The sequence below is a fragment of the Microtus pennsylvanicus genome, chromosome 15 (assembly GCF_037038515.1).
Source record: "Microtus pennsylvanicus isolate mMicPen1 chromosome 15, mMicPen1.hap1, whole genome shotgun sequence".
Lineage (NCBI taxonomy): Eukaryota > Metazoa > Chordata > Mammalia > Rodentia > Cricetidae > Microtus > Microtus pennsylvanicus.
Window position 1 is genome coordinate 51,542,064 of NC_134593.1, and position 19,572 is coordinate 51,561,635.

General features: G+C 35.5%; 1 protein-coding gene across 2 annotated transcripts in view; it reads right to left on the bottom strand.

Annotated features, from left to right (window-relative positions):
* Positions 1-310: 310 nt before the first annotated feature.
* Dach1 (dachshund family transcription factor 1) overlaps positions 311-19,572 on the bottom strand; it is a 359,092-nt gene continuing 339,830 nt past the window's right edge. Inside the window, exon 11 of one of the 2 annotated variants that reach the window (XM_075949513.1) lies at positions 311-1,044. In XM_075949513.1, the coding sequence (XP_075805628.1) occupies positions 1,007-1,044 (38 nt within the window). In that variant the 3' untranslated portion in view covers positions 311-1,006. The remainder of the gene's footprint in view (positions 1,045-19,572) is intronic. The other variant, XM_075949512.1, reaches the window with a different exon arrangement.

The following is a 19,572-nucleotide window of genomic DNA, read 5'->3' on the forward strand; positions in this document are numbered from 1 at the left end:
CATAAGATCTCACTCATTAATACTGTGACTCCAGACAAATATTTACATGCCTGCATGCGTTAAAACCAGAAAGACATCTTTCTGACCCACAGGGTGACAAAACATATTTTCTAAAATTTTCATTGCCTAAACGCTAGTGTACTACTGCATACATAATACCTTCCTGTGAGTTTTATGTTTATATACTGTACATGTGACCAACAATTTGAGTAAGAAGCAACGTTATTATTTGTAATCCTATATACCACTACCAGTTTGGAATGAAAACATGTTATATTTATATATATATATTTATATTTTTTTTATCTTTAAGAAAAAGAGACCATCAGGGAAACCTTTTGGCTTATATTCAATGCTTCTGTTTCAGATATGCAAAATGTAATTCCATTGAGTTGTTAACGCACATTTGTTGGTCTTTCAGAAAGTATATGAAAAAAGTCTTCAGGAGAAAATCCACAATTACAGAGTTTAAAATCGAACGTAACAGAACACTTTCACTTCTCTCATTCCCCACCAGCATCCTCGATGCCCCTTACAGGTTCATCCCGTATATTCTTGCTGGTTTCTGCGATACACAGGTCTATAAGTCTGGGTGAACACTGCAACAGTCTGTTGATGCGCTCAGTTACAGAATTTTCAGAAGAGGAGAAATTGTTCATTCCATTAAGAACAAAAGGAAAACAAAGCAAAGCTAGGTGTTCTTAAGACCCATCGTTATCTCTGTCTACACGTGTCCAGCAGCACAGCTGAGTTATTGACTGTAGGAAGGTTGAGATGTGTACATTTATAAACATTCTCAGTTTCCGGTATGAGCCACAGGTGGAAAAGCAATGGCGGAAATTTTTTCTGCTTTTGTGGAATACTTAAATGTTAAAGAGCACTAACACACAAAATAGAAGAAGTTCCTTTATATGGACTTTTTTTGTTGTTTTCCTGAACTTTCCAGCGATGAATGTCTGACTCCGGAGTTCTCTATGAAAGGATGGATTTCTTCAACAGGAAAGATTCAGTACATGACGGTAGTTTTCAAATACAGTCTTCCATCTAAAACAAATGATAAAAATAATTAATGGCATGGCACTTTAGGGTCCAATGTGGATATAAGAAATACAAAATTAGGTGTGAAATTCTGGCTTTTATCTTACTTTCACTTGCTTAGGATGTAACAGTTTTCACATATTCTCAAAATTAATTTCATAATGACATGAGTTTGTAGGATCAAGGAGGGTACAGACGCCTTAGTTCTCATAAATATATATTTGCTCCAATGATATCAGTTCCAGACCACTCAGGAAATAGATAAGGGTTTGTGTGTATGTGCATTGCTGATATGCAAAGCTAGGGACTTTCTGTTGAATGACAATTACTTCCACCAAGATTGCAGAAGCAAATTTTCTGGGAATGCACTCAGGTGTGTCTCCATCACGAAAGTCAGATCCCTCTTGTTCTCCAGCACTGTTGCTAAATCTTCTAGGTGATGTGGCCATTGTGTGCTTGTGCTGCTGCTTATTGAGGACCACCACCACTATTTTAGGGTCACCAATAAACCAGAGCATTTCTTCACTGCACTGAAATAAACTGAACAAGTAAACGGCCCGGTTTTGTGGGAAATAAAAAGGAATGAAAACTTGGACATATTGTATAAACTATTTGAATGATGTAGAAACAAGAAATGGGGAATTAATTATCCAATACAAACCACACACAAAATGTCAGTCCATTTTTCAGATTGTTACACTCTACCCTGTCCCCTCTGCATTTGATCTAACCTTCGGATAAAATACAACAGAATTTCAAGTATTCCTAGCTAAATGCTTGGAAAAATCCAATGCTTGGAAAAAACATTTTCAAACTTTGAAAAATAAATATCAACATAGATATTTACAAGGAAATAGAACCATCCCAGAATAGGATTCAGAAAACAGAAAAGCATTTACACATCTCCCTTAGGTTGTACAATCTGCAGTAGATATCGATAGTAAATTCTACAAAAGTTCTGTCAATGGTAAAGCAATTTTTACTTCTGAGAAACAATGATTTGACAAAATTTCACTTTCTTTTCACATTTTACATTATCACAATTTGCAGGAATATAATATCACTTCCATGGAGGCATAAAACTTCATGATCCTGACGGCCTCACTCTGCAGTAAGCAAAGCTTCACTCTGACTTGATGTAATCAATCTTTTCTCCTTAGTAGGCTGAGAAGTTAGTATTCTCTCCCTTCCATTAACTCTCCAGTTCCTTCTTGCTAAAATTTGTTACCTTTAACCATGTCCAGCTTTTGTTTGCCAGTCCATGTACCCTAAAAATTGATAGTGAACCTCCAAACTGGTAAGTCCCATGAAAGAAACAGCCATGTCACTGTTCCAGCCAATATTAGAAGCAAAATGATTTATTAAAGTGCTTGCCTTAAATGTTTTGAGATGACAAATGTTAACCTTCCTAGAATACTTAAAACATTTGTTTATAATATGCATTGTGTGTGTGTGTGTGTGTGTGTGTGTGCGGGTGTGTGTTTGTGTGTACAGTCTACCATGCATCTGTATATGCGGTGGTGGGGTGTCAGTGGACAAAATGCCAGCATCAGGCTTCTCCCTCCATCATCTGTGTTTAGGGCAATGAGTTTGGATAATCAGGCAAGTGCCCTTATATGAAAAGTCATCTCACCAAGCCAAATGTTAAACTTTTGAAGAAACAATATGTGTTAAAGGTAATAAGTATATTGCCTATTTTCACCATATTTCATTCCCACACCCATAACTAGATAGCCTTCTACTAGTACCACACCAAAATTCTTTATATTATCTCTATGTCTTTCTGTGTGCTGTAGTCACAGAAAAAAAAATCTTCTTGACACTGAGTAAGTTTTACCAAAGTATTATGAGACATTAAATCCAAATCAAAAAAAGCTTTCATCTCAAGGAAATCATAGCAGTTCTTATTATCAGTAGAACCAACATTTCCCAAGTACATATTGTGCTAAAGATACATTAAAGTTTATTAAGTGAGCTGACCAGAGAGCACAGGAGTCACGGGCGTTGTACCAACAATCAGGGAATTGCATAGCACTAACCTAGGCCATCTGCAAGTGTATGACAATTGTGTAGCTTAATTTTCCAGGAAGGCTTCTAAACAGTGAGAGCAGGACCTCTCCCTGGTGCTTAACTGGCTTGTGGTAAGCTGCTCATCACACTAGTTTACCTGGCCCTGACTCACCTTAATGTCAGGAGCTCGGTCACACCCCAACTTATTGTGCCATGCTTTGTGCAAGCCCATGGGAGGCCCCTTCCTTACTGAACGGAGATGGAGGAGAAGGTGAGGGGATGGCAGGGGAAGAGAGAAGGGAATCTGGGTGGTATGTAAAATAAATGAAAAAAGTTATTTAGATTTTAAAAAAGCAAAAATAACAAAGGTTATTAAGTCTGGAGATGGAAGGCAGTGTAGGATCGCAGAGATGGTTACTTAGAAAAACTGACATTAATGGCCACATGGAAACATAATCTCTCTCTCTCTCTCTCTCTCTCTCTCTCTCTCTCTCTCTCTCTCTCTCTCTCTCTTCATACACACACACACACACACACACACACACACACACACACACAGAGAGAGAGAGAGAGAGAGAGAGAGAGAGAGAGAGAGAGAGAGAGAGAGAGATTTTAATTTTCCTACAGGAGAGACAATGTTCCTCTTAGAAGTCAGGAGTAGACAAATTAAAATCCCATTGTCATATCTGGGAACTTCCTCTTGTTCTGTTGGTCAAGGTTGTACTGGAGATCCCCTGAACGATGTCTGCTATGGTTGCTGTTCTTGGTTGCCCACCATATTCACACGGTGGGACCCTATTGTTTCACACACCCCATGCTTCACAGACTGCATGGCAAAATTAAGTTGACCCTGATCAGAAACTTTCCTTCAAGCTAGGGGAATAAAAGTTGTCATGACCTGTGTGGCAAAGTATTCTATGAATGTAACAACAGAGGCAAAAATATATGGGGCTTAAAAACTGCTTTCTGATTTGATTTAGAAACTGTTCCACAGGAGGAAGTATATCTTTGATAATGTAAAACTGACCAAGAACTCATGGCTCGTCAGCTCTGAGAATAAACTTAACTTATACTATTTTGGCAAATGGACATAGCATCAAACTGTCTTCTAAACTCATGCTTCTAGACCCAGAGATTAGTGATGCTCTCAGATTTCATCAAAATTACTTGCCAAAATGGTCAGCGTTTAATACCAAAAACTGGGGAAACTGCTGATAATACGTGTCTGTGACATTTACATCACGTTGTACCTCTCCAAGGACCATCTGGATGATCAAACAGAACAATTATAAAAGCCAAGTGTGAGTGGAGGACCAAATCATCTTCTTAACATCACAGCACCACTCAGCTAACGGACTCAAGCAGTTGTGATTGGTTGCTCAAGATCTGCATAAGTCAACATTCTAGCACCGAGTCAGGAGGGCATCAAAAGTCTCCCATCCCACTAGGAGATACTGAGAGTTAAAGGCTTCAGGGGAAGGACATAAAGTTTTTATTATTTTTATTAACACCTGATAGGCAGCCTCTGCTCTAGTGTATGACCCCACACCCATGATAATATTAACACAGATAGGACTTGGTATGTTATTTTAAAAAGGTGGAAGATAGGAATTTGGGAGTCACTTGGGGATCTGGGGTTGGACTTAGGATGAGTTAGCACAGGAGTGAGGATGCTTATGAGAAAAATACATTTTATGCACAAAATAAAACTCTAAAGAATTGATAAAAGTATCAAGTCTCTACTGCTCTGTATCTCAAAAACAAAGTGTTCTTACTCTTTTGCCTAAATAAGGATCGGATGCTTGAGGAAGCTAGAGCCTCAGACATTCTCACAGTGAAACAAATGGTAGTGCCGTGAACTGGAACCCAATGTCTGTGTCCACTCCATTATACATCGTTTCCTTAACTAAATATTGGAATAAATTCAGAGCATCCGAAGTGCACTCCCTGTTCTTGTCTCATCCTTGCTGCTCTGCTCCAAGGGCAGGGCCTTCCATTTAGTCTGCACAGCTGGTAATCAAAACTGGAGTTCTCAGATTCTTGTCAGAATTTTTAAAAAGCCCTGGTTTTCCTTTGACACAATGAATATTTGCTTTGGTATGGGAGGTTGATATGACAGGAAAAATCATCAGGCTAAACTTTGTGCATGGGAGTATTTAATTAAAAAGTCTGCTCTAATTAAAAGCTTTTGGGAGTAGGGATGGAGTGAAACTATTTAAATTACAAATTCCTAATAGTTTCAAAGTTCATTGTGGTTTGATACTTCCAGCCATAATTTGGTACATGATGGTGTCTTGATCACTGAATAGTTCTTCACAGGTGTGAATTTTTGTATGCTGCTTATTATGATGCAGATTTAGATCTGCAGATAACAAGATGAAGAAATGTTTTAAATATCACCGCAGAACAGGAGCTTAATTAACGTCTTCTTTCATTTTTTGTTCTGAAATTGAACTCAGAGCCTTGAAAAACCAGTCAAGCTTTCTAACCATCTTACACTAAATACACATTCAGTATGATCTGAGAATTTAATACTAATGTTGAAAATCATACAATTAGACTCAAGTTTATGGGTTTTATAGACTATTTTCTTTAATGAAAAAGACAAGAGAAATGGAGAATATGTCATACAAATTCTACTTTGTCTTGTGCTCACAAAGTGAGTTTAACTTTTGGGCTTCAACTTTTGTCCTGTACTTTTATTTGAAGTTATTGATAATATCTAATAAAAACTACCTCTATTTCCACATGTAAAAAGTATATATTGAATAAAAATAAGTTTTAAAAAGTCAGTGAGGTAGGATTAGCCACATTATTTAACATAATTTTATAACAAGATTACATGCAAATGACAACAATTTCTAATTGCCTTATCAGGTTTTACCAAGAGTATCATTCCCCACTGGGTGGTATCAGTACAAGGAAAAAATGCTGTTGCAAAATATCACAAAACGTAAGGATGGATGTGTATCTTAGTTTTGAATAGAAATCTCTGACAAACATCTACAAGGAACTCTTACCTGTTTTGCATAAAGGTTTTTAAAACTACATCCTACAAGGAAGGAAATTTATTAAAAACAGAACCTATGTATTCAAAACCCACATCCTGACACCTGCAGTCTAATGAAGGATGCAGTTCCCACAAAACTGTTGTATGCACACACTCTTTACTACTGTAGAGTGGGGAAGAATATTAACATGGGAGAAAGTAAACATGTAAAATCCTATATCTACAAGGTTTAATATTTGCCTAAAGAATATGAGGTTAATATATAATATGTTAGCGTGAGCCTTGTCTCAACATAATGTCTTAATCATGTGAAGCAAAGGAAATCAAAACAAGCGATGAAAACAAATGTTAATGATTCATGTGATATTTGATAAGACAACGAAAGGAAGTCAAAATAAAAGCAAACAAACAGGAACAGATGGGAAGGATCTTTGTCAAGTCATAACCCTTCTTCTAAAACCCCCAAAGGAAGAGGCTAATTAAAGAAAATATTGTTTCTTGTTTTTTCATAATTTTATATTTAGAGTAAGAACATTCTGCTACTGCTAAAGCAAAGAAGCAGAGACACAAAGTCTACATTGAACATGGGAAATATTTTAAGAGAGACCGATGTTCAGCACAAAGTAGTTTATAGGAGGATCATGAGTAAACATAATTTCTTCTCATGAAATGCAGATAACAACAGTGAAAGCGATTTCCAGATGTTTGAATACTAATATATCTGAGGTTATGTTCCGATATAATTAAAAAGTAAAATCTGAAAAATGTTGCTGCCATTTTTTAAGTTTTAATTTAAGGTTACAGCCAAAGAATCAGAAGCTCATAGAATTGGATCACTTTTGAGGAGAACTAAACCTAAATCTTGTTTATATGTTTTTCACATGAGCAGGTGGTGCTATTCCAGTGACAGGGGATAGAAAGACGCTCACAGGTAGCACATTATGTCTGTGTAATTTCAATAAACTGGTACAAGAAGTAGATAAAGCATTATCTAAGAGAATAATATGGTACACCTAGTTGAAATAAAAATAAATTGCATGTTTTATTACTAAGCCAGTTTGAAATAATGCATGAGGAAAACTACTTTATTATTTATTTTCAGGGAGTTTGGAGCATTAAACCTAAGGTCTTGCACAATTTATCTGTTTGTCTATCCAACAGGAAACAGCCAGTTCTACTTTGCACACTAAAAAGCTCCTCCCGTGCACTCTACCATTGTGTTAACCCCTAGAAGGTCAAATGTAGCTCTTGATGGTGGTCAAGAATGAAGATAAAAATTACCATCAAGAAAAGTATTCAAATAGTTTTTAGGTCTCTTCCAATAAGAAAACACATGGGCAAGTACAAAGACTAGGTTAGAGAAGGCTATTAAAAGCTAAAGTTCATTGGCTAATAAGAAAATGACTGTTAAACAAAGACAGTGAAGGAGAAATTGTCATTGCTACAAAGGGACTCAACATAAGCATAAATAGCAAGGAGAAATTAAAATTTTGACAGTTTGATCCTCTAAAGTGGGTGGAATCAAATTTAGGAAACCTCATGGGGCAGGCTGATCTGATGTTAGCCTCCTTTCTAATTGAGAAACTAAACAGGTACATTGGCAGCAAATACTGAACTGCAAGATGTGTGGAGAAGAAATTTTAATGTCTGCACATGGAGATATTAGACATAGAAAACTTGAAATTATTTACTCAACTCTACCCAGCGCAACATACCTTTCCATTATTCTCAGTCTAAATCCCAGTTTCACCTAAAGCCAGCTCATCTTTGAAAGGAAACTCTGTGCCTGAACTGCATTCTCAGGCCTGTTTACACTCTCTGTGGGCTAATAGGAATTTACTTCCGAAGGAAAGATAATTCTTCCTTACTAAAATTAGTTTATGAAATAGAAAAGAATCTCTCTCTGTAGTTCTATGTAATCATAGATGTTCTTAGAGCCACATTACCATAGCCAAGCACAAATAATAATGGTAATAATAACAATAACAAAATTCTCTATTTGTATGTTCAGATGAGCCAATTCTACATTTGATGTTTACTATTTTAAGAAGACTCTGAAAAAGTAGTATAGCATGAATGATTAGCCTGTACTCACAGAGACCAGATTTCCAATCCATATAAAACTCCATTAGAAACTAAGTATTATTATAACTACAATCACAGGATTCAAACTGCTTTTGCTCTTAAACATCTTCACTGCATTAATTAATGCAATGCTTAAAATTACTGAATTTCTGGTTGGAATCTAATTAGAGCAGATCAAATGCATTAAGATCATATATATTCCTATTACCTCAGTCATTGCTCATCACGTGAAGAGTTCAATAAAAATGTATGAAATCCAAATTGACAGCACAAAATAAAGGAAAACCAGCACTGTATATATAAAAAGGTCACACCCCAAAAAAATACAATTTAACATGCTCTTTTGTGTTAATGGTGGCTAAGAGATAAAGATTTGAATCTAATGATGAAGAAGCATCAAATTCAAAATAAGAAACATTCTAGTAAAAATGGACCATATTCTTCACAGCTAGCCATACCATATGTTAATTATTAAGGCTGAGGAACTGTTCAAGATTAGAAAGACTAAAGAGAGCCTCTGCCTCTGTTCCCATCAGTTGCTGGATGAAGGTTCTATGGTGATATTTAAGATATTCATCAATCTGACTACAGGACGAGTCATGATCGGCTCCCCTCTCCTCTATTGCTTAGGGTCTTAGCTGGGGTTATTTTGGTGGATTCCTTATAATTTCTCTAGAGCCAGGTTTCTTGCTAACCCTATAATGACTAGTCAATCAAGATATCTCTTTCCTTGCTCTCATCTCTGTCCTTCCTCCTTCTCAACTATCCCATTTTCTCTAGTTTTCCTTACCTCTCCCCTTTCACCCTCCTTTCTCCCCCCACCCCATGCTCCCAATTTTGACAGGTGACCTTGATGGTTTGGACTTTCCAGATGGATCTATATATGATTTTTTTAGGGTTCACTTTATTACTTAGGTTCTCTAGGATCATGAACTATAGGCTCAATGTCCTCTGTTTATGGCTAGTATCCACTTATGAGTGAGTACATACAATATTCATCTTTTTGGTTCTGGGTTGCCTCACTCAAGATAGTGTTTTCTAATTTCATCAGTTTTCATGCAAAATTCAAGATGTTATTGTTTTTCACATCTGAGTAGTACTCTAATGTGTAAATATGCCACATTTTCTTTATACATTCTTCTACATGGGACCACTGGACTGAGCTCCCAAAGTCCACTTGAAGGGTGGGAGGAATGAGAATATGAGCAAAGAGGTCAAGACCATGATGGGTACACCCACTGAAACAGTCTACCTGAGCTATTAAAAGCTGATTAATTCCAGCCAGACAGGTAGGGAACAAGCAGAGGACCAAACTAGTCCCTCTGATTGTGGTTGACAGTTTCATGGCTGAGGCAGACTGAGGGGCCACTGGCAATGGCACCAGGATTTATCCCTACTGCATGTACTGGCTTTTTTGGAACCTATTCTCTTTGGATAGATACCATGCTCAGCCTAGATATAGTAGGGAGGGCCTTGGAGCCTCCTTAAAGCAATGTGCCTTACCTTCTCTGAGGATTGGATGGGGGTAGGGCAGGAGGGTAGGTGGAGGGAATGAGAGGAGGGGAGAGAATGAGAACTTGGATTGGTATGTATAATGAAAAAAGATAGTTTGTTTTCTTTTCTTTCTTTTTTTAAAATAAAAGACTGAAGAGAAATAGCAACCTACTATAAGATGTGATCCTCATTGGGATTCCTCAATGTAGGAATAAAATGCAATAAAGGACATTATTGAATCAAATGACAAAGATAGAATTTGGATGTCAAACAAAGATATTGTGTCAATGTAATCTATACAACCTGAAAAGTAGACTGTATCTGAATATTAACATTTTATTGGAAAATAACACTCCCTGAAATCACGATGGACAAGTTCTGCAAACAAAGCAGTATAAGATAAATCTTACTCTCAAATCGTTCAACATTATCAAATTAAAAAATGATAAAACACAGATATTTAAAATATTAGTAATGCATGAAACTTTATACATGGCAATTTTTACAAGGTTTTAACATCCATTTATAAGTTTAGATTTATAAGAGAAGTTTTGTTTAAAAATTTAGTTTTAACTGATATAGAAAACATTGTTAGGATCAGAGATAAAGTTCTGCACATATATTGCCTACTGTTTTTATTTCAAAATGACTTAAACATACTAAGTATATGCATCCTCCAAAATTCTATCCATTATTTATAGTGAAAGTCAAATTTCCAAACTAGATTGTTTCAATTAGAGAAAACTACGTATCAGTAACACCAGCTCATAATTAGTAACCAGAAGGAAACATAATTTTTCTACTACCACATACAATGGTTCACTTATATGGACAGTATCTCCATGTTAAATATTTTGTCTACTTAGTAATAACACTTCTCAAAATTCCTATTAAGCATTAGATAGAAAATAAATGGTTTCTGATGTTCTTAATGTGTTCTTTAAAGAGACCTGTTTCAGGTGTTAAGATGTGGACATAGGCTAGATTCTGGTCTGTCCCATCATGATGTAATGATCAAATTGTAATTGCAAAGTTTATGAAGTTTGCTTTCCTCTATTACTGGTTCTGTAGTTAGGACTGCATATGCCAATGTGCATTTGTTGTAAAAAATATCCCCTCTGATTAACTATGTTTGAAATAAATATTTGAATTCTTTTAAATCTTTATAACAAACAAAATAAAAGAACAACAAAAAATCAAAGAACAACATACTTGAAGTTTGGATCTTCTATAAATAAGGAAGAGTGTATTATTAATAGGTCAGCTTTGATAAGTATTTGTGTGAGAGAGAACATTCTAATTAAACACTCATTAGTCAGAAACTAGAACCCATCAGGCTGGTTAATGTACCAGCAAGCCAGATTGGGGTATTTTGCACACAGGTTACCTTGTCTTGATTGGAGATGAGACCTCCCACCTCTAGCAAAGGGAAACACAATGAAATCTCTTATTACTGTCTGTTCTTTCATTCCTCTCTCAGAAAAAAGATGAAGATGAAGAAATGGAATGTGGGACCCATCTGAAGTAGCATGATAGATGGGCAATTCGGGCTTAATTAAAACAAAGCATAGAATAAAAGTGTTTCCTTGCTTTCTAAAATAAGATAGCACAGAGAAAGGAAATCAGGACTTTTCAAAATCAGTCTTTTCATCTTTTCAGAGCTACGAAAGACAGGCAAATTCCTGTGAATAAATTGTGTTTTCAGAATACATTCATGTGTTATTTCTGGGTGGGGGGCATCACCAAAGGTGGTAATTAGAAGGGCAGCTCCTGTCAGAGCCTTGTTATTTTTTCCGGTTTGGAAGAAAGAAAGAAATCATCGTTTCAAAATGTTTAGCATTTTCTATTTTCTATACATGTCTAATTTGGTAATTTTCATAAAAGGTTATATTTGTTTAAGGAGGTAATTGTGAGTGAACGCGTTCCCAAACCTCTGAATGCTTCTTAACATATTTACACAGAGCTAAACTGAAATGTTCATCTAGTGCTAAGCTTGAAGAGGGAGAAGCCACCTCTACTGAAAGATTTCTCTTATATACAATTTTGAGAAAAATGGCATTTCTGACGGGAACACCATTTCTTCATGTGTTACCCAATGTAACCCTCAAGTGTTGTTTGACCAGTATGTGGGTGAGAACAATCACATACTATAAATGTATTATTACATAAGGTGATCCCCTCTGTGATCAACTTGAGAATTTATCACTTCAGAGATGTGAAGTTCTAACAGATAGTTTACTAGCGAAGAGACTAAAAACCCTGAGGTATAAATAGTATAAATAAGGGAGTACACAAGAATCGATAGAGTGTTTGAATTGAATGCAAACTGTAGGGAGGAGAGCTTGTGAGGTAAAGTTTACCAGCTGAGGATGGTAAAGTTTACCAGCTGAGAACATTTGTAACTGACAGGCACATCTGGTTCACACACACAGCTATATATGTTTTTGAATCTATCAAATGTTGCCAATTCTATTTCCATCCAATAACTTCAATATTATTTTCTGTACAGCCTTGTTATTATCACCCTCCCCAGTAGACAACATTGCCCCTGCTACCTCCCTAACACCCTTATGGTGATCACATTTCCTAAAGAGTAGCTTGTGCTTAATGACTTGTTTGAAATGATCAAAATTTAGAATAAAAAATTGGAGGTCAATTTCTAGACTTGCTCTATGAAGACAGTGATTTCCATGTTTCTGATGTCCACTGTGTCGCTGGGTTTTTCCCCTTCTTCAAGCTGTTAAAGTTAGGCTGTCATCTAGCAAACTTCCCTATAGATTAATCTCATGAGGAAATGGAATGATAACACATCTGGCTAATGGTTAGCAAAGAACACAGGCTCACGCTTTGAAAAGTCTGTGGCTGTGAGACATACCTGTAGCACCCACAGTTTGGCCGTGGATCCTTGGCAGAGGCTAAAGAGTATATAGCATACTCTCATACTTTCCTGTAGCCTAAGAAAGACTGCAATTAAAAATCTAGATGAATTATCCCCAATTGTTGCATTCTCCTTCTCTTATGGGATCTAAAATTGATGGCTAGTGTTACAAGAAGCAAAACCATTCCTATGAGTTACAGTGCTATCAGTATTCCTCAGCTCATTTTGTTCTAGAACAGAGGACAGCATTGAGAGCTTTACTCAAGGACAAACATTCACCAACCCAAACTTCATGTCATAATTCCCATTAGAAAATTTCAGGATCAAATTTCATGCCTCTCAAAAGAATATTTCCTTGATTATGACAAGCAAAACTAAATAAAACGTTCTGAGGGTTGATAATATAAAATTACCTTAAACAAAAATGTTTATCTTTTTTTCTTTCTAAAAATTTGTTTTTACCATACAAGCATACATGTGCACACTCATACACTCATACAAACATACATACACACATTTTATTTATTGAGTAGAATTAATTTTACTTGCATTGCCTTAGGGTTATTTGATCTGTTAAGAATGAAAATGGGCTTTATGTAAAGACTGGTAATATTATCTTGTGATGATGCTTTACCGTTTCTTGGAAATAAAATATTTCAAAGTATTACTGCCAGACTAATGCTGTCTCAGAACAGTACCGAGTGTATCAGACCACTTTGCACTGTAACAGATTACCGGCCTGTCCCAGGCTGCTGTAGAGCATTCTACCGCAAGCTTTATTCTATATTTTCTGAGTACAATTGCAAATGACTCCTAAGAAAAACAAAACTGAGTCTCCATATCAAGAGAACATTTTTGTTTTTAAGTGGTTTATAGCCATTGGCAATTTTATAAATTCATCGTGCTTCTTAAAAACCTAACCTTATCTCAGGAGACCGTGCTGACATCAATTAAATTTATGTATGTTCTCAGGGTTAGTGAACAATGAATAATCAACAAAGAAGGCAGCAAAGATGTCTATTAAAACCATTTAAAGGACACTAGATTGAAAAAGAAACACGCTATTAACTGTACACAGAAGGATAAGCTCGGTCTGGATATTTAACTGATGTTGAGCTTGGTGATATCTGGTGTCTGATCATTTTGCCATTGTTTATATACTGTGTGTTTTCTAGTGGAACATACTCCATGTTTTGCAAATTAATCTCGGAAATTCAATAAACTGGCCATAAATAATAACAAATGTAAGACACTAAATGCTTTCTGGAGTAGAGACCACTCAAAAGAAGTATAAATGTGTTCTTACAGACATGTGCACTGCTAATGGACAGTTTTACATCTTAGAAATTGTCTGTGACTCTAGGAATGAAGAAATTCAGGAAATACCACAGCACTTTAGACTTTTAATCTAAGGAAGCTCCAATTTGTTTTCAGCACATATTAAATTGCACTAGGTTGCCCAAATTCTTCATAGTATTAAGAAATAAACACAGAAGTTTACAAGGAAACATTTAAAGCATCTGATAATAGATGCACATATATTTAGTAAGAAGATAAATACTGATACATGTTGATTTCATGCCCACTCTGAAATTCTGCCCTGGGTCACATTGCGGCCTATTATTTCCATTAAAATTAATAACTTGGGTTTGTTGTTACTGTTGGTATTGCCTCATTTTCCTATCACTAGTAATTGTGGTGTGCATAAAATTAACCTATGTTACCAAGTTGATCATTACATTGTGAATGAAGGAGCGTGAGAGCATAGGAGTTATGAGAACTTCAGGAACTCATTCACCTTATGTCAAAACAACTGTAACCGAAAATTTCACTATCTTGCCATAGAAACTCTCTCTAAATCTTTTTGGGACCATTTACACTTGTACACAAATTTTCATTAAGATATTCAATAAAAATGACCATTTTACCTTAAAATCTTTAATACCAAACCTCTGCTATAATGAGACAGACCTTACTCCATTTCAGCAACGTATTTGTAGTTATAAATATATTAAAATGAAACTCTAGTTTAAATCTTGCCTAATTTCCTATCTTCTCTTCAAGCATGCTGTGTCTTTGTGAAGGCTTCCCCACTTATCAGGCACGTTTTACAGGTCTAGTTTTTGTTTCATTTCTGATGAGTTCAGGGCTCAGTTGAAAACTTACAAAGCGTTATAGCTTGAGGCTGACATTTGTTGAGTCTGTTACTCGTTGCTTTGTGTATTAAGAAGTCTAAACACAATATAGGACTGTTTCTTTTTGGTAACATGTACGATTTGTTTTGGTAATTCAGAACACTGTTGTGAGAGAATGATTCCTTTAGTTGCCACGTTTAAAGAATATGTATAATTTTTATTTTCCTTTCATCAAAATAAGAATGCATTACCCTGTTCGATATCACAAAGAATATCTATGAGTCAGATGGAAAAGCTTACAATGAGAATAAATTATTGCTGCTTTTGTTTATGACTCTTATTCAATGCACTTTGATTACTTGAAAGGCCTGATATCCAAGATATTGCCATATAAAGGATATCATGAAAAATACATGTCTCTTAATGCAAGAGTTGAATTGACGGTTTGTCGTAGCTCAAATCTGCCAAATCAACTCTTGCAAAATAAATAAGTCAAATATGAATTATCTAAAATATGACTATGTATTCTTATCATCTAATATTCTATGTTCATATACATACACTAACAGTGAAAAATTTCCGGTCCCAGGCTTTATTACCTTCACTTTCATGGGCAAAATTCATTCCATCTTTCCAAAGTGCCCTGAGAAAATAGTTTGTGTCATGTTTTCAAAATTGTTAGGTCATTTGTTACAAATGAGAATGGCGAAAAATGTTGCAAGTGTATTAGTTCATAGGCATTTAAATAATACTGTCAGCGGTGCATTGCCTCATGTACTTTTCTTTGACAGAATAGTAGATTAAGGAATGGACTGAAATCATCAAGAATTTGCAGAAAGAATCTGCTTTCTATGTGAAAGATCCTAGTGATGCCAAAGTTGTGCTGTAGACCCCAGCTCCTTCCCACTGCAAGATGCTTACTTGACAACTCCATCTGTTTGTTATTGTTAGATAATTTTAACACCACCAAGCTCAAGCTCATTATCTATTCTAGCTTATATCTCTTTGCCAAGCTACAAAGGTCAAACTACCAATCACTGCTTTTCATTATCATTGCCTAGGTCCTGTTATGACCTATCATTTGAATTTCAAATATGTATTATTGTTGGATGCACAGAGATCCTTGTATTCATCGACAAACACTAAGAGAATCAGGAAGTTAATCACATGGGTTTCCCCCTCAATGGGATTGATAAAAATCAAATATCTGCCTCAAATCCAGAAATGATTTTGGACAGCAGATTTTGCTAAAGACCTGGTGACCTTTGTGCCATCTGTGGAAACAGACCTCATTCTTCTTTAGAAATAGAGACAGACCTCACCCAAATTACCCAAAATAATTATACCAGACTCTTCTCTCCCTGACCATTACCCATCCTTAGGGGAGATGTCACTGTACTTTATGACCTGCTGACCTCTTTTGTGTCAGAGACCATACTAGATTCTAAGCTTTTTAGCTATAGAAGCCACCCTCGTGGTCACAAGTACTTAATAATGGAGTTCCAATGTAGTTATCCCTTAAGTTTTATTGTATACCTGGAATTGGAGTGATTCACCTGATTATTGCCTGGAAATTGAAATATTTTTCCAAATTATACTGTGTTTTAAATATGCTGACAATGAACTTCCTGGCATTAGACTCCCAAAGTCTCATCAATGTAGACAAAGTCTTTCTGCATGGGGTGTTCATTCTTATCTCTTGGCAGTTCTCTTCTCTGCCATGACAATTGCAGGAATCCTCATAGTCTCATTTTGCTCATTGTTTCATTTTGATTCAATTACATTTTTCATTTATTTGTCTTTACTCTCCTATATAACGTTAATATTACTTAAGATTTAATATACTGTTTCAGGTTTAAGAAAAACCAAGGGGACTGGTATTTTATTTTGATAAATATTTTAGGAAACATCTAATATCACCCATAGACACAATCATGTGCTAGCTAGTTTTGTTTTTCATATCGACTTGACACAAGTTAGAGTCATCTAAGATGAGAAAACTTCAATGGAGAAAATGCATCCATAAAATCTGGCCACTGTGGGTGGTGCCAGCCCTCGAATGGTGGTCCCTGGTTCTATTAAAACATGGGCTAATCAAACCAAAAGCTCTAATCCTTGATGACCTCTGTAGCAGCTTCTGCCTCCAGGTTCCACCTTGTTTGAGTTCCTGATCTGACTTCCTTGGATGATGAACAATGGTATTGAAGTATTCACTAAATAATTCCTTTTCTCTCCAACGTTATTTTCATCATGGTGTTCTATTATAGCAATGGTAGAGCTAATGAGAAAATCGCATATACAAAGAGCACAGCTATGTGCTCTTTGCGAAAGTTATATGAATTACATTGGCAGTACATCTACCATCTCAGACATGGGCTTGCTTACAGATTGTAAATGACTGTACATCTGAAGAATGAGTAGCCTCATTTGTGCTCCGAAAACACTTTCTAATCTATTCAGAAAATGTGTCCAAATACTTCGTTCCTTTAAAAGATATTGCTACAACCGCACATCTTTCAAAAAATCAAAACATAAATTTTATGCTTCCTTTATAAATTTTAGTTTTCAGCCTGAAAATAGTATATATTGAGTTCCTATAACAAAAAATAAACATGAAAATGAGTTCTGTTGGAAAATTGATATATGGATATATAAATGCTTTATGAAGTATATTAGTCTTTAAATATATGTATAAGCATGTATATAATATAGGTATATTTTGATAATTTAAGTTATCCATGATTCATATAATAAAATCTAATACAGAAATATTTCATATTTTTTAATTAATATTTTACTTATAGTTCATGCCACTCTCCAAAATAACTTGAAATCTGCAGAAGGCAGAAGGCAGATCTCTATCAATCTGACACCAGGCAGGTCTACTTTCAGAGTACAAAGACAGCCTGGATTACATAATCTACAGCCTGCCCCAAAGGTCTGTACATTGAAACTCATTAGGAAAGTAAGTTAAACCAGAATACCATCTCAAACTATTCAGAACAGCTTTCCTGAAAAACAAAGGATACTAAGTATTTTCTAGGATACTTGAACAGGAAAAGTTTTTTCATCTTTGACTTAAATTTAAATTAATGCAGTTATACCAAATGTTCTTCTATGAAGGCTCATCATAAAATTAAAGAGAGTTATGATATGACCCAGAAATCACACCCATAAGCATTAATGCAAAAGGTCTGAAAACAGTTACTCTTTGCACCTATATTCATTGTAGCATCATTTAAAAATATCCAAGCTATGAAATTTATGTAAGTGTCCAACAGGAGATGAACTGATAACGAAAACAATATGGATCTATGTGCATACAATGCATTTCTATCATATCAAAAACACTCCAGGGTTCGCCCCATGCCCAAGAGTAGTAGCTTTTTCTTTTTTTTTTAAATCAGAAAACAGAGTCCATGTTTTTGTATATGTGTAATTGTGTGCTCTTAACTCAAGTAGAATATAAAAAATGGTGACTCACGGAAATAGAATGTATGTGACAGTATTTGAGGTTACTGTGGGAAATAAGAAGGTCATGGTCAGAAGGATTAAAGCTTACATAGGAATTGTGTGTTTGTGTTGTCCACTATGACAACTACAGCTATCACAGAATAGTGTCCATTTCCAAAGTATTAATATCAAATATCCTCTGTTCTCATCACAAAATGATTGGAGACATTTGAGGTTATCCAGATGTTAACTAGATTGATTTAATGATGCCAGTTGCTTTTCAAAATTAGTACCACCACAATGAATTCCAAAGATTCATGGAATCATCAATGCTTCAACTTTTAATAAAAGGTTAAGAGTAGGTACATTACATACCTGTGCTCTAGAACAATCCTTTCCTACACTATGACTATTCATTACTCCCACTGGTTCATAACAATCTGACAGGAAGTTAGATGGGGAAGTCAAACTGAGAATGATGAGAAGAAGGAGGGCAGAGTCAGGGAGATGCCAGCCAGACACTCAGGAGGCAAGGCATTTTAAAGGACATGTAAAGCCATGAGCCATGCGGCAATGCATAGATTAATAGTATGGGTTTATTTAAGAGGAAGATTTAGCTAGTAACAAGTCTGTGCATTTGTAATTAATAAGTAACATCTGAGCATTTGTAATTGATGTAAGCCTCTAAGTGATTACTTGGTACTGGTCAGTCAGGACAGGAAATATCCATTTACTTATCTGTTCTTTTTAAAGATTATCTGTAAGTCATCTTTGCCTGCTATACAATCTAGCCTTTCTTCAACGTCTGGTGAAATCTCACCAAACAGGAATAATACTAATAGTTGATGATATCTGCACAGCACCTTACAGTATGCAAAGACTGCTCACATATTCTTGTCTGAATTTTGCAAAGCGAACATATTACAAAGATGTCCCTTGATGTCAATGCCGAGTCTTAGAATATTCAGTAACCAGTGTTCCTGACCATGCTGTGGCACTAATGAACTCACTAACTGAGGGTTGGGATGGTAATGTGCTGTCTGTCAAACCTGTGACATCAGAATGGTGCCCTGATCTGAGCCACTTGCATTAAATTGGCAGGCTAAGTGATGCCTTTCTAGTCTTTACCTGGATGGGATTTTATTCAGTAATTGTACCCTGTAATTTGTATTTATTTATCATCTGCTATCATTTTTAAAAAGCATGTGTTAAAAAAAGAATAAAAGTAAGCACAAACTAGAAATAATATGGCTTTATACATTTATGCATTGACATAATTATTGATAATCATTAATGCATTAACTATTATAAGTAGTAATCATTATATTCCAAATCATAAGCATGCTTAATAATAAAAATAATATTTAGACATCTAAAGAGTCATTGGTAACATTATAGAAATTTTGCATACACTTAACCACAAATATGTCATGTAAAATAACTATATATTTTAAAGATAAAGAACAACT